At 45.1% G+C, this 24,761-nt stretch overlaps 1 protein-coding gene across 1 annotated transcript in view; it reads left to right on the top strand.

Annotated features, from left to right (window-relative positions):
* The window catches only part of LOC142579401 (cell division cycle protein 20 homolog), a 29,512-nt gene extending 5,055 nt beyond the window's left edge, over positions 1–24,457 (top strand). The window contains exons 4-10 of the mRNA XM_075689541.1: positions 1,279–1,414; positions 4,660–4,785; positions 8,491–8,681; positions 12,571–12,900; positions 13,864–13,989; positions 19,835–19,952; positions 23,987–24,457. Of these exons, the coding sequence (XP_075545656.1) occupies positions 1,279–1,414; positions 4,660–4,785; positions 8,491–8,681; positions 12,571–12,900; positions 13,864–13,989; positions 19,835–19,952; positions 23,987–24,168 (1,209 nt within the window). The 3' untranslated portion in view covers positions 24,169–24,457. The remainder of the gene's footprint in view (positions 1–1,278; positions 1,415–4,659; positions 4,786–8,490; positions 8,682–12,570; positions 12,901–13,863; positions 13,990–19,834; positions 19,953–23,986) is intronic.
* The last annotated feature ends 304 nt before the right edge of the window (positions 24,458–24,761 follow it).

The following is a 24,761-nucleotide window of genomic DNA, read 5'->3' as shown; positions in this document are numbered from 1 at the left end:
TTCAGAGGAAAAAAGAGAATTGATTCTATTCAGAAGGCATTCTATTGATATTAAAAAAAAAGAATTCCGCACCTTATATCAGAACTGAGCTGGTAACCACTGCTGGCATACTAATTTGGCATTTCCTTTAATAATAGTAGACTGTGCAGTGTATCGTGATTTGTACGTACCTATGCAATCCAAGGAGACTCCCAAGCACGTGCAGGCACCGCACTTTCTTGCCCAAAATTTGTAAGCATTAAATTCTGCAAAAGATTTTAATATTCAGCTTTTCTTTTCTTGGTTTTATTTGAAATCTACTATTTGGTGTTCGCACGCCCCTATTTATTAGTTACAGAATAGGTGCCCAGGGAAGGGAAGCACAGCAGAGTGACAGAGAATTGAGCAGTGTGATGAAATTGGGAAAATAGTAAGCAGAAGATGGGATCAGCTGGCACAAGACAGGGGTAATCAGATTGCTGGCAGAGGCAGATGCCTGAAATATAGATGTAAATAGGCTGATCATGATAAGGCTCTGTGCCAGCCACGGCGGCCGCATTTCAATGGGGGCGAAATGCGACAACACCCGTGTACTTAGATTTAGGTGCATGTTAAAGAACCCCAGGTGGTCGAAATTTCCGGAGTCCCCCACTACGGCGTGCCTCATAATCGGAAAGTGGTTTTGGCCTGTAAAACCCCCATAATTTAATGACTCTGCGGCAGAGGCCTCGTAAACCTGTGTGCTCTCCTCGAACACATCTGATCTTCCCTTCGCATTTCTACGTAACTCAATACCATTTTTATTTTTGCTTGTGGCTTCGTTGGTTGCCAAACACTGTAAATGAAACCAAAGCCATGTGCTCCCACACGTCTTATGCATGTCGCACGTACGAACTCTATCTGTGGCTATTGCTTGTAGCTGCCTCCTCAATGTATCGCCTACCTCCTGTTGTATGCCCCGCTCAAATGCTATGCAGGGGGGAGATGAATTCTTCTCCATGCCCTCCAGCTGTTTCTAGAGAATTAGCGCCATGAGTGTGAGACTGTATGACCACGATTTGTCAACCATACTGCTTTCACTGGCTTCATTTTGTTTGACAGACTTACTGTAAAAGTGGTTCCCTCTTTCCCATCCCGCTATAGAGAGGTATTATGTTGATGCAGTGGCCATTTGTTTGTTCCTTGGGTAATTTCAGAACTGTTGCTGCTGCTGTGAAATTCACATTACAAAGCTCCTACAGTGTATGCTTGGCATGGAAAGAAAATGATGCCTTTTTTAATAATGCTTTTTTGTTTTAGCTGACAAATCAAGAGAACATCAACGAGAACACTGAAAACCCAGAGTATCGGGCTGCCCTAGAAGGTCAGCTCAATACTGACCTTGCCAACTTTCGCATCATGGCGTACAGTGACAAAGCCCCTCCAGCACCTGAAGGTACTTTATTGCCACTTTTATGCTCATTTATGCTAGATTCCATTAAAATGACCAGAGTAGAAGCGGCATTACTAGGGAGTTGCAGCCAATGTAGGGGAAGAAAACTGTCAAGAGTACAAAAGAATGCACAAGGAGTACAATGCAAAATGAAGGAGTACAATGCAAAAGGTGTACAAAATGAAGGAGTACAATGCAAAATGAATGCAAAAGGAGTACAAAATGGAAGCAGGGGTGGGATTTTAGGTGCACTATTTCTCACTCTTTAGTCCAACTGCGATTTAATAAAACTTGTGATGCAACAAACTATTTTCACTTCCCAATCTTAGTTTCATTGAAAACCATTTTTTTTGGTCGTTTAGTGAATTTTGTGACACTGTTTCGATTTTACAAAGTTTTCGGCAATTTCAAGCATGTACTCGGATCCTGTATGGCTGCAAATCTAGCAGAAAGCTGTAAAAGTGTCGGCCAAGGCAAAAGTTATTTCAAGTGTTCTTTTGATGAAGAGCTAGTGGCAAAAACGCCATCAGGGTGCGCACACCGGCATGCGGTAGGTAGGAAACACCGCTGCGCCATTTCTCCTGTTGGTAAACAACTTGCAGAAGCTGTGGGGCACACTGCAGCTCTCAGTGCTTGAAGAAACGAGAGCTGAGGATTTCTGCGCAAGGGGCATAGGGAGGGAGTGAACACGCGGTAACGTGATCAAGCACGCGCCAGGGATGGATAGGGGCAGAAATGCATGCCTATCTGTTCTCCCCTCCTAGCGTGTGAGTCTTGCACGCATCCATGCATGGGCCATGCGCCATATTTTGGAGGTCACCTCCGCGGCAAGTGCAAAGGCAGAGCCAGAACATTGGTGCTTTGGTGCACATTCGGTTCTCGCGTGTCTAGTGTTGGCGGTCACATAATCTCAAGTTTCTAACGTGTTCGCATATGTTGCAACAGCAAGTTGGTGGTCATCAGGTTTGATTCGTTAATGTTTGCCTGAGTGCATGTGTCGCCAATTAAACTACAGACCTTACTTCGAGTAGTGTCTTTCTCCTATCATCATCGATGCTGTGCCTTTCTAGTGTAACTGACTTCATTTTTCCTGTTTTTTTTTTTGCTCAGGTTGAATATCCGTATCTTTCTACGCTTTTTATTTTGTGGGCGTCGCCTGCGGGCATGGAGCACAATCGGCCATGGTGTCCATGATTTACGGCGTAGCGCGATGCAACGCATGCCGACGCTCCAAGCCATGTTGATGCATTGCTCTCGGCACTGTACACGCTGGCACTCGTAACGCACTATTGCTGCCCGACCATCTTGCAATTTATTTATATAAGTATAAACGTGATACTAACAAGTACTAACATGATACTATCCACGAGGAATGCTCTGGGAAATTCTGAAGTTGTTTTTACAGCTGAAACATTAAAACCTTGAATTAGTGAAACTTGCAATCGAACAAAGTTTTTGCTGCAAGGACAACTTTGTTATATCGAGGCTTAGCTGTACTAAGTTTAAGGAATTTGTCGGCACATATACGTAGGCTGATGCCTTTATACCGAAGTGAGTGGGGCCTGCCATACCTTTTTCCATGCAGGTCAGTTTGTTGCAGTTGTTCCTTGGAGTTCTAGATAAGACAAAATGGGCTGAAACAAGTCTGAACTTACCAGATTATGCCGCTTTTTTCTTTTTTTCCACTCGTACCATTTCAGAGTGTTGGCCGCTGATCTAATATTGTCAAAGGCAACAGCGTTCTCATTTGGAAGCTCTGGCAGTCAGGCAAGGAAGAGCTGCAGGGAATTCAATGCAGCTTTCACAGCTTTGTGCGTCAAAGCAAAAGTGTCTGGCTTTATCATTCGGACATTGAAGGACTGGCATGTTGTCATGACAAAGTTACAACAATGAGTCTTTGGGTGCTTAGCCAGAATGTTGTTCTCAAAGATGAAAATATGACCAGGGATTCCTTTATTTAAGAAAATAAAAGTAGTTGCAGGACTCTTTACAGTGGAGCTTGCAATACATCCGTGCATTGTTTAGGCCATGTTGTCCTCTTCATTATACTGCCAACCCTCCTTGCTTGCTTAGTGGCTGTGCTGTTGTGCACAAAGTCGTAGGTTCGATTGCAAACATCTCTTACAGCGCGTACATAGACGGGGACCAAAAGAACGATGAAGGCAAGCATTTGTCTTCGTTGTTCTTTTGGTCCCTGTCTATGTACGTGCTGTGATGTTCACAATAGAATACCAACTAGCCCATACCCCAAACCCTGCGTAGCTTCAACCCTGGTCGTGGCAGCTGCATACAGGCGGTGGCAGAATGCAAAAATGCTCATATATGGCTATTTGGGTGCTTGTTCCACAGGTGGTCAAATTTAATCCAGAGATCCGCACTACGGCATCCTCTTAGCCCACTGTACAGCTTTGTGAGGTCACACCACATTTTAATTTTAACAAACATATACAGCTCATTTTGTAGCAAAGACATTTGTGTTTAACAACCATTGATTTGAGTTGTTTTATTCCTGTTAAACCTTGGCGAAAAGACTGTGTTTGCCAGGTAGGAAACATTCAAAACTGGTATGCGCAGTTGCTATGATGGTCCCCCATAAATTAGAAAATGGGGCAGGGAGAGCAAAGTGTTTCATTACAAGTTACTCTTGTTAATTAGCTGGAAGCTCCTGCTTATGCTGTCTCCATGCACAGTTTCTGTTTCAGTTTCGGTTTCGCTGTATCTGGGGAACTTAAGGTACCTGTTAACAGGTCAACTTGCCTGACACTGTTGGGGACCCTACAAATGTCTTTCATTAGGCTTAGCACACGGCTCTGAATCTGTGGAATATACTGATCCGAAGTCCTAGCAATGGGCAGCTCGGAGAATTCTCATTGAGCTTACGTTAAAGGGAATCCTGCACATTCATTTTTCGTTTGACAGTTGCGAAGATGATAGATGGAGGCCTGAGTTGTTGCCCTCACTACCTTTCACATTTTTGTCTTCCATGGCCAGTGATGCCACGGTGCCATTGCACTATTTCTAGTGCACAGTTGAACCCGGATATATTGAACCCACATATAACGAATTATTGTGTAGAACAAATAGCTGCAAAATACCCTTGAAAAATTTGTTATAACTTTCATTTTATATATTGAATTACGTATATATCGAACTTCTTTGTGATCCCCTTCAGATTTAATATATCAGAGTTTCACTGTATATGCCAAAGTGATTTCACGTTTTCTCCCCTCTGTCTCGCCGCCTTGCAGGCCATGGCGGCAACAAGGTTCTCTACAGTGCATCCAAACAGATTCCATCTGCAAAAAAGAACACCAGATTCATACCGAAGACTGCCGAGCGGATACTGGACTGCCCTGACATCAGGGATGACTTCTGTGAGTTGTCTTTCTGTAGTTGGACCTAGCTATGATTTGAAAGCATAGCTTGTATTAGTATTGGTATGTAATCGTCGTCCTATTTTTATTCAAGTGTCTGGCACAACTGCTTCAGATTCAGTAGATTCACTGAAAAGAGGGCCCAGGGGCCTCATTGACTAGCAGAAATTTACAAATGCCATAGAATATATATAAAGTTAATTCAGATATCACTAAGCTGAAAACGCAGTCGAATTATCGAAAGTATCAAGAAAAGAAAGAAAAGCTTGCTACACCAATTCCCCATTGTTTACTGTATAAACTTGCAACCCTTGCTTCTATGTGGTACAAAATCTGTGCAGAAGCAGAAGTCCTCATATCATTACTGATTAGCGCTCGCAGCGGCATGGGCCTTGCGGCTTCTTTTGCAGTGCGGCGTGTCTGGCCATGACGTAAGGCATGCATCTTCATGCGAGTAGACATACTTTTCACTATCGCGCGCACATCTCTATTATTTTTTCGCCAGTGAACTGCAACGGATCGTGCGCATTCCAATGGGTCAAAATGGAGCTACTGCTTGCGGCAACCACTGCAGACGAAACTGCTGTCTCTGTGAAATCATGCATGGTTATCGTGCAGTTCTGAAGGCATGCGGCCAACGCGCGCACTTAGTCGGAACGATACTATTTGCCGCAACTGCTGCGGACAAAACTGTGGCCGTTACCGAAGCGATCGCGGATGGCGACTACACAGCTCTGAATGCACATGTGGCCAACATGGTGTCGTGTGTGACGGTAAACGTATGAATGCGCAAATACACACAACTCATTTCTCTAGATTCTGTGCAGTTTCTACTGATGACTAGCGATGCGAGCTCCGCCGCTTAGTTTCAAATGGCCGCTTGTGCCACTTTTTCTTTTCTCTTGTTTTTCTTTGTGGCACTCCGTGCCCATCGTTCCCTGAGTGTTGTCTGAATTTACTGGTCTGCGGCCAAATACTACGTACAAATTAACTAGTTTGATGCTATTAACTGATGAAAACGCCCGCCGGTACCAAAGGACGAGTCCGAGTTATCACATTTTCCGAATTAACGAGGGCCAAATTGACAAACTGTTTACTGAACCACTGAATGAAATGTGTCGATGCAAATTTGTTCCCTAGAAAGGACTGTGGTGGCAAGTGCGTTTGCTTGCCTTTGTAGTAGTGGTTTTGACGTGCCAAGCTTGCCCAGTGATGCAGGAAAATGCAATAGCATTCAATGCAGTAACTGCAAGGTCCATTTTACAGGTGTAAAAGCCTAGATGGCTGTTTGACTTCTACAAGATGGCAGTGTTGAGTTGTTCATACAATATTTAGTAAAGCAGTGAAGGGGGCTAGTTAGTGAACATTCTTGGTTATGTTGCGCTTAGTTTTACACTGACAATATAAAGTGAAGGACAGGAAGTGGACGGATGTAGCGCGAGTCTGTTCAAGTCAAGCTGCAAGTCAAGACGGGATAGTTCATCCGAGTCTAGTTTGCATTGCTCGAGCCTACATCGGCAGGCAATGAAAATGTACTTGGCATAAACACTTCTCTCTACTTTAGCTGAAGACTTTGCCAGCTGTGCGTCAGGTGCAACATAGCTTTGTTGGCAGTGTTTGAACCTTGTCATCAGCTGACTCAGTTGTTACGTTGATCATCCCTAGCTGCCAAGTGCTTGCAACTAAATGCAAGTGCACTGTGATGTCCACTTGTAAAAGAAGCACACAAGTAGTTATGTGGTGGCTGCAGGTGCTGGCAAAAATGTGTGCTTATGCTCACAGAGATACAGGCATCACTTCCTCCATGTTGTATGCCATATAGTAGTTGTTGCTTAGAGAACTGCCACAGAGATATCGCCTTGTCTCATGGGCTTGTTTTCCGTAACAGTGGACTGCTCTATACAGTGCAGACCATTACAAAAACAAGTATGGTAAAAGCTCTTTAATTCGAATTCCATGGGGGTGCTATGAAAATTCGTTTTACAAAATTTGAACTAATGAAAGTTGGAGAAAAAAAAAATTGCTCGGTTAAGGCGCGCATATAGTCCAACGTGGTGTGAGCACACGCGCACATGCTGTGTCAGGTTGGCGTGAACCCTGACGCAACCAGTGTATCCGGAAGGCCAACGCGTTCCGACGTGCCCGACGTCGAGATGGCTCTTGCTCCATCCGCACATTCGTCACGCTGACTGGCGCAGAGAGAAAAAAAAAAGATGTCGTCCGAAAAGCGAAGCATCGATTGCGATAGCAAATTAGTAGATAGTAATGATATAGTATCGTAATGAATATAGTAATAATATTTTTATTGGCCGTATAAACTTTGAAACATTCGCTTGCTAACTAAATAAACAAGCACGGTATCACACGCACACAGGTAAGCATGAACTCATCTAGCTCGATGACTGCGGAAACTTTCTGAAAAACGCTGGAGTGAGGAAACTTGGCAGTAGCAGCGAGCGAGTTGAACTTCGTACAGCTCTCGCTGCAATGTGAATGAAACGTAAAAAGCACATTGCTCGCGCATGCGAGATGTGCTTTTTGTGCTTGTGTGCTGTGATGTGATGTGCTTGTGCAATCTCGCATGCGTTCGCGCATGCGAGATTGAGCTGTGTTCGCCAGCTCACCCTTGCATGCTTTCACTTGTAGACAAAGAACATGGCACTCAGCGACGCCAGCGTTGCCAACGTGCTCCTGTGCACTAGCACTCTCTCCATCCACGATGGCACAGAGTTTGAATTATTGGTGGCGGTGCGGATTTCGATATGAATTAGTGGCATGTGTTCCGTATTGCCTTCAATGCATTGTTGGACGGACGGCGACGGCTACTTCGAATTATCAGAAATTTCGAACTAACGAGTTGTGAATTAATAGGCTTTTACTGTAGAATGCCAGCCACCTGTTCCCAGCAATGGCTGGCTGGCCTTTGCTTCTTTTGTGGCACCAGTACACATTACAATCCTTCGTGTTAAAAATGCAGCCATAAACAGTACTTTATTTGCATGCCTTTTTGTTGTACGTATCTTGCAATGATGCTTTCTCATTTTTGTGTTGTCATGATTGCACTAGCTTAAATGTGCAAGTCTGCTATAGTGTGTGCATATGTTGTGATACTTCTGTCATGTGCTGTACTATTGTCATGGGTGGTGGCGGTGACAAGGCGAGTGCAAAACTTAGGTGTATAGTGCACTTGTCAGAAGTGAGATGTTTATTCAAATGAGCAAGATGTAAAAGAGCCATATTTAGCATGGCTGCCAGTTGATTTGAAAGGGATGGCAAAGTACATTTTGCAAGGTACAATGTTATGACATTGTAGCACTGAGAAGCCTGGAAAGGTGGGTAGGTTCAGGGTGTACTGGAAGGAACTTAGTATTGGGAAATGATGATTTGGGATTTTTGTGGCGCAGCAGCCATGCAGGCTATAATTCGCCCAAGCACAAGCTTATCGGGAAAAACACTGACTCGTGGGGCATGGCACATAACTGAACAGGCTGAACTACATAGCTTCCATCCATCAGCTACAATGGCTAGATTTTGCTGTGATTGAACAATATTCTTGACAAGATGCTGTGAGTGCCTGCTGCGTCAGGGGAGAAAACATGCCAACACTGCACTCCAGCAGCAGAAGTCGCAGTGCTCTTAATTCTGTGGTAGTATGGTGCTGTCGTGAGGGCTGTTTTTTTACTTTGGTCTGCCCCTTTTCTGTAGACCTGAACCTCATGGACTGGTCTTCCACCAATCTTCTGGTGGTTTGCCTCATGGGGCAGGTGTACACCTGGAATGCCTCCTCTGGTGAAGTGGACCAGCTGCTGGAGCTTCCCTCCCCTGCAGAGTACGTGTGCTCAGCCTCGTGGTGTGCTGATGGCTCATACCTTGCCCTGGGTACCTCGGACAGCCAGGCATGTGTAACCATTCCTCTACTGTCATCTTTGCTTGCATGCACATACCATAGAATCTAGTTTGCCATGGGGTAGAGGATCTACAACTCGGCATTTGATAAAGGACCTTGCAGGCTTTCGAAAGTGCTAATGCACATTCATGTCCCTACTTGCCTAGATGTTACTGAAAATAGAATTGGGTAGGTGAGCTGTTGATGAAAGAAGCAACTGTGTTATTGTTGGTTGTCTTTCCAGGGCCATGTTATGGGAAGGGTGCAATTGACAAATGGAAAGTGAAATGTGCAGTGACAAATAGAAAAAAATTTGAAGTTTGACCCATAAAGTTTTCATGGGTTGAACTTGTGCTTTCTATCACAACTTGGTCGCTGTGGTAGTGGCATCATAGTTGGTGGTCATCGTATTGAATGATGTAGCTTGTAATTGGGCCCTATTTACCATTGTAATCTCGTGCATGGGTCGCACCCCCCACCCCCCTTACCCGCTCCTGTTTAGGACTAGATAATTGAGAACATAATGCAGCAGCCACGCCCACATGTTCCTGTTGCAGCCTGCTTTCTTCCAGATGCAAGGACACCACTACCTACAACAATTAAGAACCTAGAGCCAAAATCAATTATGGAAATTTCAAACCTGTTCATATGACATTAATGTTTATTTTTCAACACAAATAAATAAATAAAACATGTATTGGCTTCACCTTGAAAATTCACACCCAATTAAAAAAAAGAAATGCGACCCTAACAGGTTTGTACAGTAACTGGCATGCACTACATGTTTCGTATGCTATAGATAAGACTAGGCTCGTCTTTGGAATGCGCTGCGTTTGTGACTTTACAGAAGTCTGATGCTGCGAATGTGTCTTGCACAAGCACTGAAACTACCTAGTTGCCAGTGGTAGGGCCCGTACTCCACACGTCGCTGCACGGCTAAGTGGTTCTTTGCCGTGGGCAGCATTAAGCAGCAGTTCAGGTACATAGGAGCACAAGCAGCACTGTAAGCCCCTCTACGGGCGGCTGCAAAGCAAACCCAAAGACACGGCGCGGGCCATCTGGGCAGGGGCATGCGTCTCGACGAGATTGTTTGGCACACTTGAGTAATGGCTGTCAACGGTTGACACAGAGCGGGGCCTTGCAAGCAAAGTAACCACGCTGTCGGCACCCATGGCTGCCAAGCAGTTCGGGGAGCGGAGAGGACCACCAGCGCCATAGTAGCGGTCGCGCATCACAGTAAAAAGGGAGCTTCGGACCCCCGTCGCATTGCGCTTCCTCGGAATCCCCGCAGGCGTTTTCCTTGCGCGCGGCCGGCTGGCGGGTGTGAACTCTTTCACAGCTTGAGGCACCCCGAATGGGTGTCAAACGCCGTGATGGGCATGCGCGTCTGACGTCTGACTTCCGCGGTGCTCTGGTGAGTGCCTTGGAGAATGCGTGGTTCGGGTCTGGACGCGGGCAAAGGGGATCGCGCCGCATCAAGCAGGCGCGCCAGCCTCATTACTTTTTGCGGGTTTGCACCGCGCGCTGACCGGCGTATCTATTCTTTGAACCGCACAAGAGCCTACGGTTTTGTCTCGGTTCCGAGGCGCCGTGGGAACGTCTTCTTCGGCTTACAGCCCGGACACGGGGCCGACCTTGGCGGGTGGACAATTATCCCGTGCTCCTCTGTGACAGTTTGGCTTGCAAACAATTGCTTGTTTATGCCGCCGCATGGCCTTCAGTTTCTTGGAATCTGGTCGCATCGCGCACGTGTTCGAGCACTGAAAACATGGTCCCGACGTTCTCGGGCTTTTGGGTTTTGTGAATGTGTTTTGTTGGTCAGTGCTTGTTGCGCAAGCTGTGCTCGTGAGCCGTTTCTCGGAACTTGTGATGTGTACAGCTGGCGTGACCCTCACCCCTTTGTTGTTGTATATTGTGTATTTCGGGTGAGGATTCTACACTGTCAAATGTACTAAAAAAGATGCTCTTTGATTGATGGTTGTTCGACTGGCCAATCACGCACGCCAGTTCTGCTGAATGCAGTGATTGGTGAACGGATTGTCCAGTTGAGACGCAAGCCGGCAGTAATTCGCCAGCAAAGATTTTGGGCGGAGCGTTGCGTCTAGAAAACGCGGCCGCAGCACTCCGATCAGGAGTTCTGGACCTGGTTTCAGTGCTAAGCGCCATCGGCTCTGCCGAAATAGGGTCGCCCTATGTGGTCCAAACCAGTGTAACTATTTGTAACCGATGTACTCCTGAAAGTATGCAATCTTGTAACCGAACTTTGTAATTTTATCTGTAAATACAAGTTGTTGTTCGTTCATTACTGCAGCGTCTTTGTCCTTCGAACCTAAGTCACCCATTGAGCCACCTGTGCAGACAGTCTCTGACGGTGCGTCTCGGACGCCGACGGTGGGGGTGAATTTCAACGAACCAATCGATCGATCGTGTCATCGAAGTCTTACTGGCACATAGATTTGTACTAGTCAGATATGCGTGCGTCCGACACCATGTGTTCGACTAGGCCATTTGGAGGATGCTTCTCGGAGCATCTCGCTGGCAAGCAAGGTTCAGTGTGGCGTGGGAAAGACCAGCTTTCCTTATGCTCACTTTACTAGGCTTGACCAATGTATATACAGTTGACTCCACTTAAACGTAACTTAAAGGCCTAGGAAAATGCGTTTCGTTTATCCGAAGTTTCATTTGGCTGAAGTACTCAGAAATCGACGAAAATCGTTTTACTAGAAGCGTCCAGATGTTTTGGTATTAGTGCTGTGAAATAGGAGACCTTAGTATGGTTTTACTTCTAATATTGCAGCTTATCTTTGTGCAAGGTTCTGTTCGTACACCAATAAATTCCAATAAATTGAAAATCATTCTGCACAGATCTCTCATTCAAGATAGGCCTGCAGAATCTCAAATGCATCTGTAGTCTTTTGGTCAGAAGCGGTAATGCACATTGGAATAGTAAGTCTTTATCAATAGAAGCGTGATCTTTGCCATAATCTTTACTGACAGTGTTTTGAATGGTGTCCTTTTAGCAAGTAACAATTGCATCATCTCGGGTCTCTTGTTCTGGCAGTGTGAACGAAGCAGTAGTGGCAGCCTGACTGCAAGATGCTACTTACTCTGTAGTTCTCTCTTCCTCTTCACACTTCGGGGATTATTACTTGCCTAGTGAAGTCTACATGATGGAAACGCAGATGAAACTTTCACATCCTTAATTTGCACTAACTTTCATGCTACTGCCCGATGGATTGGATTTTCTTCAGATTTATAATGTCACCATTTGACATGTTTATCGGACATTTAGTGCTCCATAAGCTGGTGATGTAGGTGGTAGTTTCGTTTAACCGAAGTTCAAAAAATAATGGGTTCCGTTCGCCACAAGTTTAGTAACATTGTGCCTCACAGGTGGCCAACCAAAGTTCATACTGTAGTTCTGATAATCCAGCATATCCATTTAAGCAAGTTTCATTTATCCGCAGTCCACTGTAGTAGCCTTATGGATTCTGGTGTCTATAGATAGGCTAGGGACACTTTCTTTTTTTGCTGCGTCCTGGGCTGAGTGACTGATACCAGTGAAAATTGTGCAGTGTGTTTATGATGACCGTTTTGAGTAGCTAATCCTGGCAAAAAAATAAAAAGAGGAATCGGGAAGAACTGATCAGGAAAAAGCAACGTTGCAAAATCTGATTCCCAGTCATTGTTTATTTTGCGGAATTAATATCAATGAGTGAACCTGTTGGTTGCTAGTTGTTTGACATCTAGTCGAACAATTGTTTGGTGTATTGCAGAAACATTCTTAACCGGCTAAAATTCCACTATTTGCACAACTGGGTTTGCAGCCAGTTAAAGGAGTGTTTGTGCCTGTCTTTCATCCGAGTGTGTTGTTCAAGAACCTTTTGCATTGTGTACAGGTCCACCTATGGGACATTCGTCAACGTAAACGGCTGCGCGTGCTGACGGGGCATGCGTCGCGGGTCTGTTCGCTGGCCTGGAATGGCCACACACTGTCGAGTGGCGCTCGGTCGGGGTTTGTGCACCACCATGATGTACGCGTGGCAGAGCACCATGTGGGTACGCTGTCGGCGCACCAGCAGGAGGTGTGCGGTCTGCGGTGGGCGCCTGATGGCCGCATGCTTGCGACCGGTGGCAACGACAACCTGTTACGTGTGTGGCCCACCACCATGAGCCACGGGGCTGTGCAGCCTTTACACTCTTTTACTGATCATCAGGCCGCCGTCAAGGTCAGCTGACGGGCACGGCATCAATGTAGCTGCATGCAACCAAATATTGCTCACAGTGATGTAGCAGAAATCCTGCGAGCTGCTTTGATGTTCCCGTCATCAGCACTGCGGGACAATGTCGAGCTGAGTGTTCACTGGAGCGTAGATACATATTGCCACATATCTCTGGGCGTATTTCTCATAAGTGGTGCTAAGCCCAAAATTCCTACTAATTGAATTATTTAATTAGTGATGAACTTCATTTCTGCAAAAGACATGCATCATAGTTAAGTTTGTAGCATTGATAAAACTTTGTGAACTACCAGCTAGCTAAAATCGCACCATAATGTGTTGTTCCAGTGTCTGCCTCAACTAATCCAGCTGATGTGACAGAATTGCACTCGAATTTTTTTCCTATGCTTTCACATAAAAAAAAAAAAATTGCCTGCTCTGATGTATGCGACATGAATGCGAAATCTAAATTTACTTAGGTGCTGAGGAACACTAGTCGTGTAGCACAGATTTCTTTTATTTTTAAGGACATGCTGGTATTCAATGCTTTTTTTTATCAACATGACATTAGATTATCTGAACTTTGTTTTGAGTCATTAACATTTGCTGGTGACTTTCGATTCCACCAGAGCAATGTTGCGAGACATATCATGGTAACTTGCCATCATTTGTCACTAACTTGCCCTACCGATGGGGCCGAAATGCGAAAACACCTGTGTACTTAGATTTAGGTGCATGTTAAAGAACCCCAGGTGGTGAAAATTTCCGGAGTCCCCGACTATGGCATGCCTCATAATCGGAAAGTGGTTTTGGCACGTAAAGCCCCATAATTAAAAAAAAAAAAAAAACTTGCCTTACACATTACAGGTATATATAATGTACTGGACTGTGGCAGAGGCAAATGCAAAGCCACTTTGTCAGATGGTTATTCTGCATCTGTCTTGCATGCATTTCCACTTTCCTTTATTGCAGGCCATTGCCTGGTGTCCTTGGCAATCTAGTGTGCTCGCCAGTGGAGGTGGAACTGCTGACCGCTGCATTCGGTTTTGGAGCTGCAGCATGGGTACACAGCTAAACTCTATTGACACAGGATCACAGGTGAGGTTGTTGCTTACTTGAGTGCAGTTGCCGCTCTCAAGAAATTGGGAAATTATAGCCTCGCGACTTCTTTAGCAGCATGACTGGATGCACCTATTCATCTAAGACGTGCTTCTCCCTACCCTGTGGACATCCTGATTACTTTTTTTCACTGATGAGCTGGTTGCAATGTCGCCGGTGCTCATCACCCTTGACAACTGTGCACAGTGTCAAACCAAAACTGCTGTTTACTGCAACAACTGCGGAAAGAACTGTGGCCGCTATCGACATGATCATGGATGGTGACCGAATACAAACTGTATACTGTTTGCTGCAACCGCTGTGGACGAAACCGTGGTGGCTATAGACATGATCACAGATGACAATGCCCGCAGGGGTGTCAGCGTAAGCAGGCGCTTGATGTTGCGACACCACATACCTGAGTACATGAGGGTTGGACCCTCCTGTGCCTAGCTGTGGGTGGCTTTGCCATGTCCGGAGAAAAGAGGATCCTGGGGGTTGATTCAATGCCAGGTGTTTGGACCTTTATGGCCCCTTTGCGAAGGCAGCACACCTCTTTGGCCTCCTCTTCACGTAGTCAGCACCCCGGCCTGACCCACCCAGGGAAAATTGGTGTCCCCCTTTGCAACCTTCTTTCTCTTACTTTTGCATCTTTCCTGTCTCCTATTTGGTTCTCATCATTTCTGAATTTCTGGGTGGCAAGGGTTAACCTTGTGTAGTATATCTGGTCTCGGCTATATATATTAGGTTATTGGGGTCGAGCTCCACCATTGTGTTCTACCAGTTTTCTAGGTAATATGTTCGATAAGAAGCTAAACTTTCTAGCACACATAAACAGTTTGAAAATTACAGTGAACAATGCACTGAGCGTACTCAGTCTTGTCACGGAAACGCTGGAACATACCAACCTATATCGTCCTCACGACTTGGGGAAGGCGACGGCTGTTCACCTCCAGCAGAGGTGCTTAGGCATGGCGTGTCACTTTATGGATCCATTATACTGGCGAGTTTTTCTAGACATGCACGCAACACAGGGTCCATAGTGGCACGCTTCGCAGGAGCACTGGCACAGCAGCAACAGTAGGTAGCCGAGAAATGTGGAGTCGCAGTAACCGGAAGCGGAAAGTGTTTCGAAAAGTGTGTTGGTGATGACATACGTCAAGTGACATTTGGAGGAGCATTCAGTGAGAAGACCAGCTGACAAACGGAGCTTAGCAAAGAAAAGAGCAAAACGAGCGATGGTTGCGTTTTGACCATCAAATGCATGCAACTCCGCAATTATGGCACCATTTCAAAAAATATTTGCGGCTACGTGTTTGTTGCAGACTCGTGCACAACTGCAACACCACAACTAAATTTCGACCTCTAGGTGGTTTAGGGGCCCTTTAAGGAGGTATGGTAAATGGTACATGTTAGTTTTAACGTAATATTTTAGAAACGGCTGCAGATATCTCATCAAATTTCATGCGCTTACAAAAGATGCGCTTGGGTACAACACGACACACTTTGTTTGTGTCTAGATGGTGTGCCTTTCCTGTGGCCCACTCCCAAAGTTTCAGGTGTGTTTAGTTATTTGATGTACTTTTTCTCTGCAAGCACACAGAGGAATGTGGTGATATTACACAGTGTTAATCAAAATACCCATAGGTTATATCTGAACTAAAGAGATATCATATCCACTGTGGAGTTCGCACCCAAAAAAAAAAAAAAAATCTCAGCTTGTACAAAGCCACAAGGGGGCTTTCTTGCAGTGTAAATGTTTCCAGTGTTATAATTCATATCATGAGATTTTTTTTAGTTCAGAATATTTGACTGATTGTAGTACAGTTTCACTGGAATGGGATGAATACTTTCTGAAGGCGGAACCGCATGGCGCGATTGACGCGCGGATGGTGGGACGCGTGTGTCATTTTGATGCGTGCCCAGCATGATCCGTCACGAAATCGCGCCGCTGCGTGCTGCTGCTCGGAGTAGAAAAAAAAAAAAAAAACCACGCGTCGCGCAGCGCATCCATCAATCAGAGTTCAGGTAAGTCACGTGGCATGTTGGTTTTTGGTTTTGCCACCAGATGGCCCTGCTCTCTGCGCATCTCGATGGAACCTCTCTGGCGCAATTTTTTTTTTCTCGGCAGAACTGGCGCGTGCGTCAAAGAAAGCACGTACTACTGTGATTTCGTTCGCGCACCGTGTTGGTTTGCGCATCATGTTCACCTAAAATGGACGAAGCAACCTTGAACGAGGCCCTAATAACTGAAGTGGAGAAGCGTCGCGTCCTGTGGGACCTACGCGACCGCAATTACAAGAACATCATCAAACGTGATCAGGCTTGGCGAGCTACAGCAGATACCCTCAGCATAGACAGTATAGCAGATGGCCTCAGCATCCCCTTTAATAGTAGCAATCGCCACTTCTGCTCGGTAGTAAGCGGCCGACACTCTATTTTCTATGTGACGTTGTAAACAAGCAGTGGCCTCTCAGCATGCGGAAGGTACATAGTCGCAGTTTCGCACACAATCTTGCTGCTTGAAATTAAGCTTGATAAATACACTTCGGACAAAATGTCGCTGTCTAATTACACTAAGATAATTTTTTTATAGTTTTCTGTAAGTTTAAGGACATATTATATATGCGGTAACAGAGACAACGCACGTCATTGGGAGTTATGTTGTCTGGCAATCCGGGAAAACGCAGCGCGAAAGCGCCGCTTCTTTCTTTTCGTTCGAGTGCTCGCGCGTCGGCGGCAACGCAGGCGTTTGCCGCGCGTCGCGTTGTTCGCTCGCAAACAACGCCAGCTTGAGAAAACGTACATTGAATTTGAAAAATTCATAAAAAATACAATTTGAGAAAAATGAAGTTTTATGTTCGACTACTGCTTATGGATGCTCAGAATGCCCCAGGAGAATACATTTCACTGCTGATTTTCTTGCAGGTGTCTCCAGAACTCTTCTTACTGTTCCTTTTGATCAGTCATCCTTCCTTGCTTTTGGTAGAGTCGTAGAATTCTGCCCTGTCAACACGCTCTTTGTCAATCCTGTCGAGGGCAATATTACAAAAGAGACCTGCAACGGACCAAGGGTCTCCAGAACAACTTCTCGTGCAGAATTACTCTCATTGTAGTAGGCCACAGCATTGTTAGTTGCTGTCTTCAATGTGTAAGCACTGACAAAGTTTTCTTAGGGCAGCGGCACCAGATGAGTTGATTGAGCGACCCATTGGTGTTCTGTGTTCGTCCATGAATACTTTTGCTCAGAAGACCGATTACCTTTGAAAGTTCTGTTTCTGCTCCATTTGCGGGACGATCATGCCATCTTCTGGGCAAGTAATACCTATGTTTGAAACTTGAAACAGAGTCAACCACGTAAGCAAAAGCTTCGAATTGTTGACAAATTAAACTTTGCCCTACCATTTGCTTGCCGCCTGGTTAGCTCGGATGGTAGAGCAGCTGCCCCGGAAAGATGGTGGTCCCGGGTTCGAGTCCCAGGACGAATTTTTCTTCAAATGCGAGGCTTTCCTTTCGAGGAAACCGTATAGGTTTCCTTTGTAGCAATTGCTACGAACGGGTGGATGTCTGATTTTTCCCTTTATTAATTACTTCTCTCCAACTTGCGGGTTGCCACAGAACTGTTACCTCAAACTCTTGCCTTTGCTTTGAGTTGGTGACAAATTCAACTTTGCCCTACCATCTGCTAGCCACCTGGTTAGCTCAGATGGCAGAGCGGCTGCCCCGGAGAGGCGGTGGTCCTGGGTTCGAGTCCCAGGACGAATTTTTCTTCAACTGCAAGGCTTTTCTTTCGAGGAACCGGCATGGGTTTCCTTTGTAGCAATTGCTACGAACGGGTGGATGTCTGATTTTCCCTTTATTAATTGCTTCTCTCCACCTTGCGGGTTGCCGCAGAACTATTACCTCAAACTCTTGCCTTTGCTTTGAGTTGACAAATTCGACTTCGCCCTACCATCTGCTAGCCGCCCGGTTAGCTCAGATGGAAGAGTGGCTGCCCCAGAAAGGCGGTGATCCCAAGTTCAAGCCCCGGACCAGGACGAATTTTTCATCAATTGCGATGCTTTTCTTTTGAGGATCCCGTATGGAATTCCTTTGTGGCAATTGCTACGATTGGGTGGATGTGCCATTTTCTTTTAATTAATATATTTTTTAGTACAAATCATTTACTTACCACACGCACACATACAAGCAAAAAGAACACTCCATAATGAAGAAAATCGCGAACGACAACGATAAGCAAGCAAGCCTTCGCCCGCCATCTTTGAACGCCAAGGTGCGCGGCACACTTTGGCGTGACATTTGAACCGCTTTGAGCGGGCGCTCGAGGCCGCGCTTCCGCAGGCTTGTTCCTCATAGTGCAGTCAATTTTTCTGTGCCAAAATGGCACATGCGATTTTTTGGGGGGTTTACCCTATCATACTCCCTTAAGAAGCAGGACACCCCCACAGAAGCACTAGCACGAGAGTTCTGCACAGTACAAGAAACATACAGCACTTACGAGTTTTACACGGACTAATCAAAGACACATGATTATGCGGGAAGCAGTGTCATATCAGGGACATGGGAACGGACTGTTAGACTCCTTCTATTAATTTCTGTTTTCACAGCTGAATGTTATGCCCTGTGGATGGCAGTGCAAGAAGTTGTAACTGGAAAATGTAAAAAAATAAAGCAGTCATTTGCACAGACTCCCCAAGTCGAGCTGAGCAGGACCAACTACGTTGGGCCCTGCTGTGTGAACAAGGCCGGCATGCCTTCCCACGCCTAGCTGTGTGAGCCTACGTGGCATGCCACAGAGACAGACAAGTGTGATGGTGATAATGAGCCGCATACTGCCGCGCATGCCCACGGTGGAAGTGAACATATGCATAGGGGTGAGAAGGGCCATTTGTTTGACGGTGTGTTAAACGCAAGAGTTCTGAGCTACTGTGCCGGACCCCCTGAAAAGTGGTGTACATATTTGGTGCATAATGCTAGTGTGTTCTTTGGTTTCAGTCATATGTAGTCATATGTAGCTTCATTAAACCATTGTCAGGATATTTTTCTTTGTTAAAATGAACCTTTAAATATGTCAGTCTTCATGGGGATTTTAAGGGGAATTGTATTTATCATAATAGCCATTGTTCCATTATATGCCATTTAATTATAATGAAGTTCAAGTGTACCCCCTTGCACCAAGGCTTAAAAGTGTGACCATAGTGACTGTGCTCATGTGGACAAAAGGAATGGTACATGGAACTAGTTACTGAGACACTGTTTATTACCCCTTTGTGCAATGTGCCAGCCAGCAAGTACTATGGGGAACCATCTTGTGTTCTGCACTTAAGAACACAAAATGTTTGGCTGAAGCATTTGGGGCTTGCTTGTTTCCTTTAGCAGGCTCGAGGGTTCAAATTATGACATGGTTCTAGGACTTTTCTGTAAGGCCTACTGGAAAGTGTGATATGGACCTGTGTGTGCCAGCTTAGCACAGACAAAAAAAAATGTAGTTCCTACACCAACCTGACTTCAAAAATGGCTTCATTGGCAAAGTATGCGCAGGCTCTAGCCATTGCAATGAGCAACTCGTTCTCACCATTGATGACTAATGACACAGGACAGGTTAACTTTGGGTATATAAGCAATCTTCGCAAATATTTTATGCTGCTTTGATATTCCTTGTCAGTGTTGTTGACTGGTCTACAAAGCTTGAGTGTCTGCTTTCTACGGCCTCAACAGTTGCATAACAATAGTAGCAGCCATGTGCCAAGTCATTTACTAAGATGCCACTGAGTCTTCTTTACCACTTATAGCAGTGCATCACTGGTTGCTGTGATTTCAGTACCTATAACTCCTTTCTTGATAGGTATCGTCCATCCTGTGGTCCAACGAGCACAAGGAGATCATATCAGGTCACGGCTTCTCCAAGCATGAACTCAGCATCTGGAAATACCCATCAATGAGGAAAGTGGCAGAACTCACTGGTGAGTATTTAGTGGCATGCTAGATTGAGACAGGTTGTCTTAAGGTTCTCTCTTTAGGGCGCAGCCTGGGTCAGAAAGGGAAATTTTGTTATCCAGTCTTAATGAAATGTGCATACATGTGCAGTTTTTCGTGCCGGCATCAAATATTTCATTTTTCGTGCAGGTAAATTATTTTGCGAGCTAAATCGCATACTATTGTATCGGACTTCAACTGTGAAAGAGTGGCAAAATGAAAATTTTCCTTTTGGCCTATTGACCCATGCATTAAAGCTGAACATGCAATGATGTAAGCGTTCTTCAAAAGTGGTCAATATAGTTATCAATAAATGCAGTAAAACTTCGTTCATTCACATATTACGGGAGCGAAAGAAATGTCCGAATTAACTGAATTTCAAATTGTCGAGGGCGTCAAGAAAACAAACAAATGTTTACTATGTCAACATGGTCTTATGTACTTAATGAATCAGCAAATCCTGTTTCTACTTTGCACAAAAGCAATGCAGAAGCTACAGTTATTATCTGGTGACTAATTAGCACTCGCAGCGGCGAAGGCCTTGCGACTTCCTTCATAGCGTGGGCGCGGCACGCGTCTTTTATCAGAGACACGCTTTTCACTACTGCACGCACGTCCAGATTACTTTTTCGCAAATGTTGCCAGACTGCTGCCCATCGCTTTGTAGACGGTGCTGTTCATTCTCGACAGCTTTGCACTGAGTAAAAACGAAACTACTGCTTGCCCCAACCGCTGCAGGCGAAACAGCGGCTGCTGTTGACGTGGTCATAGATGGTGACTATGCAGTTGTGAAGGCACGCTGCCAACACGCGAACTGCGTTGGAATGAAACTACTGTTTGCCGCAACCGCTGCGGACAAAACTGCGGCCACCGGTGACGCAATCCTGAATGGCGACTGCGCAGTTGCAAAGGCACGCGGAGAACGTGGTGCTCTGTGTGGTAAACGCAAGAATAATGACTTCAGACACAAATAGGCACGAAGCGTTCTGGCGTTGCTGACATTCAAGTACGATTTCCACTGATGACTATGGCGATACGAACTGTGCCGCTCCCTTTTGGTGGACGCCGTGTCCGGTCTTTTGCATCGCACATTTGCGGCGTTCAGCGCTTGCTGAGCTCCAAAAGTAGTCCGAATCAACCTGTGGGGCCAAATATTTCAGAATTAATGAGCTTTTACTGTACATTTATGTTCACTTTTCGCAATGTAGGAATAATGTGCCATGAAATACAGTTGATACCGAATATATCTAACTTGAAGGGGATCGCAACATAGTTCAATATATCGATGAATCAAAATATAAAATATGCCTGTCCGAAATTTGTATAGGATCTCCGCATGTCTCAACAGTTTCCCGACATCGTGAAAAGCTGGAACTTACTGAATTGCTTCCCCAAGGCCGTGTAGAATGCATGAAAGTTGGCTTATTTTGCCAATTAATTTGGCAGAATTATTGCATGTCTCATGTGCAAAGTGCGTGTGTGGCGTACAGCAGTTTTGTTAAATGCAGACTGCAATGTAATGATCTGTCGAAGTGGAGGTGGAGGGTCGGATTCATTCTGGCAGCTCGCGGAACCCTAAAATGTCATTCACGGAAAGCCTGAATGTCTACAAGAAAGACAAACCCAGCGGTGCAGCATCTTGGAACCACTCAAACTAAAAATAATGTCATCCACGCTTTCAAGCTTGTGGAATGCGCCTCTGCTTCAAAAGTGCAAGAGGCCTCCTGTACAGAGTGGTGATCGGCCCTTGCCGATAACGAATGGCCACAGTTTGCAAAAGCCATCCATATGTGTAGCGAACAAGACTGAGGGCACCCTGATAATTTTGTTCCTCCGTGGCGGTACACTGCCCATCAGCTGGTTATGGCGAGGTACGACAGCACCACGAAATGCAGGAACAGGCGCCAAAGAGCTTCGCTCTAGAAGAAAGGTTCGTTTTACCCATTGCGAGGAAATTTTAGCTTCGTTAAAACGAGGTTTTCAATACATAGGCATCTATTGCAATTTCAAATGGAATCACGATTGCTTCATTATATCCATTAATTCGTTATATACTGTTTCGTTATAACGAGGTTTTACAGGATGTAGAACTGAAGAGTTTTTGTGGTTGGCAGACAGCAAAAAGGAGGTGTCGTTGGACTTCGACAGCAACTAGCTGCTAAGATTCAGCAGTGTGCATGTCTGTACGCTTTTGTATGTTCCATGAGATCGTTTCTACACATTTCATGTCAACTCATGTTTCGTTACTTGATGTGCGCAGTAGAATCGGCACCAAGTTATATTTTTCTTATATTCAGGCGGTAAAATAACTACGTGTTACAGTTGGGGGCACGGTAGAATCGTGCAAATATGGTAATGTGTTGCTTGTCAGTCTTTGCTGTTCCAAGTTTGCTGCTGCTCGTGTGCTACGTCTAAAGTTTAATCATTGTTAATAATGTGCATGTGTAGTATCCCATAAAGATGTGTGTGCTCGGGGCAAGCTTTAAAGGGGCCCTGAACCACCCCTCGGGCTTGGTGAAATAAGTCTGCAGGAAGCATACGCTGCTATGAACATCTTCGCCAAGTTTTGCTGTCAAACGCGATTTGTGGAGTTTGCACGCGGATTGCGAAGTCATCTTTATCTCAAACGCTCTTTTCAACAAAAGGCCCTGTCCTCACTGTCTTCTAGACTCATTATTTCGTCATTGGATGCACTACTTGATCATTCCCTTAGACAGCTCCTATTGGCTGATAGCTGACATCAAACTGTGGTCAGCTACATGGCGTAGATACCGCATCCGCCACGGGGTGCCACCACAAGCCCACTGGATAAGCGCACTGCAGCTCGCTGAGGATAATGGCGTTTGGCTTATGTTTAGCATGTCGTAGGCACCAAAGACGAAAGTCATGGCATCTGTGTTAACATCCAAAATGAAATTTGAACTGCGCACCACGGCGACATCTAGAAGGCAGAGTGCTGTGGGCGCTACCCATTGCACCGTAGCCTTCGCAGCGCAGGTCATCGAAGAAGGAACGGGAACACAGCGGAGGCAGTGTTTGATTTCCAATAGCTCCGCTTCTGCTCAATGCATTGAAGTACTTTTTGTGGCAAAGTATTTCTGAAATAGCCTATTTTCACTTCAAATTCCTTTCTCCACTTCGATAAAAAGTAGTTCAGGGCACCCTCAATAACATACTTGCTAGCATCCCTACCCTCCTTATGTCTGTGTGACATTTACAAATTCTAGTGTTCACAGGTTGGCAGGTATATGTTTGCATGGTAGCAGCTGAGGTCTATGGTTGTTCTCACTCGGCTAAATGCATTGCTTAAAAAATTGTGAAAGCATTATGAAATGCGGCACTTTCATTTGAGAGCCACACATACTTACTGTAATTAGCATTTTACTGTAAGCATTTGTAAGGTCCACTAATGTTGCTTTGCATTCAATGCTTTTGACTGCATTTTAAAATTGCACCTGTGAGGTATGTGATGGCAGGTGGAGTCAGTGGTTACAAATTTGATGTTTCTTTTGTCATGCTTGTATTGTTTTACTTTTTGCCAGTGATCTTTTTCATTGGAATGTCAATGTCATCAGATTGTCACTCGACCCAAAACACGCCTACTGTATCTCAAATTTCTTGAAGGATGTCTTCAATACTGTAGTGTCTATTGAATTGCAGACACAACACGAATACTGTTGTACATTGTCAAGTCTGTGCGAGCACAAGCAATGAGGAATGTGCCCTTGAACTCGTGAGATTAGATTCGGCAAACGTGCTTGCTGCTATTGTAATGATTTGAATGTAGCTCCTTGCCTTGCTGTGCACAAGTTTTGCCCAATGGAGAGTTAGATTGTTAACTCGCATGTTTGACAGTATTTCTTATTCTTCACCATCACTACATAACAGATTTGATGAGACCATAATGTGATGGTTCGCGTGAACTTACACTTGTCCTCGCTCTGTTTACTTCTGTGCTGCTGCTGTTGTGCTTTAGTTTGGCATTATAAAATGGGCACTGAAATAGGCACTGTTCTTTCAGGGCACACAGCTCGTGTTCTCTGCATGTGCCAGAGTCCAGATGGAAGCATGGTGGCATCGGCTGGTGCTGATGAGACACTCCGCATATGGAATTGCTTTGCCATTGACCCAGCAAAGAAAAAGCAACAGAAACTGCGTCTGGACTCAACTGCCTCGACTATCTTCCGGCAGAGCATCCGCTGAAACTTTCACAATTTAGCTTTTAAGTGCCATCACTGGCATTTCTTGACCTGAACTGTGAATTTGAAAACTGCATGTCCACATTTAGAGGGTGTTTTACAGTGCTGAGCATGCTTATCTCTTCCTTCAGTTTTTTTTTTTTTCATTCATCATGGAGTTCATTCAGGCAAAGCTAACTTGTTTTAAGCAAGCAAAATTCTTGGGAGGGTCGTAGACTGGCCATTCTTACTCCTTTAAGCTTTACCATGTTTCCTCAATCGCCTTGTGACCTTAATAAAGTGCACCTTGTGGATTTTTGTTTTGCTTTGTTCCTTCAGGATCTTCTACTTATTGCCACTTCAAATTTTCAGGCTTTTATGTCATTACACTTATGAGCATGATTGAGCTATTTTCTCCATTTTCTTTCTTTGAAATTTTCATGAGGCACAAGTGCTATATATACATGTGTCATTATAGTTGGCATAGTGGCGCCGAGAGCACAAGACTGCGTGGAACCAAAGAGTCGTGTACTTTTCAGTAGTAGTATTAACCTGCACAACTTGGTTGCGCCATGAATCTTGCAGCCTTTATGTCATTAGGTAGCACACAAGGGCTTT

This window comes from Dermacentor variabilis, chromosome 4, assembly GCF_050947875.1.
Source record: "Dermacentor variabilis isolate Ectoservices chromosome 4, ASM5094787v1, whole genome shotgun sequence".
Lineage (NCBI taxonomy): Eukaryota > Metazoa > Arthropoda > Arachnida > Ixodida > Ixodidae > Dermacentor > Dermacentor variabilis.
This window is presented reverse-complemented; position numbering and strand designations above follow the sequence as displayed.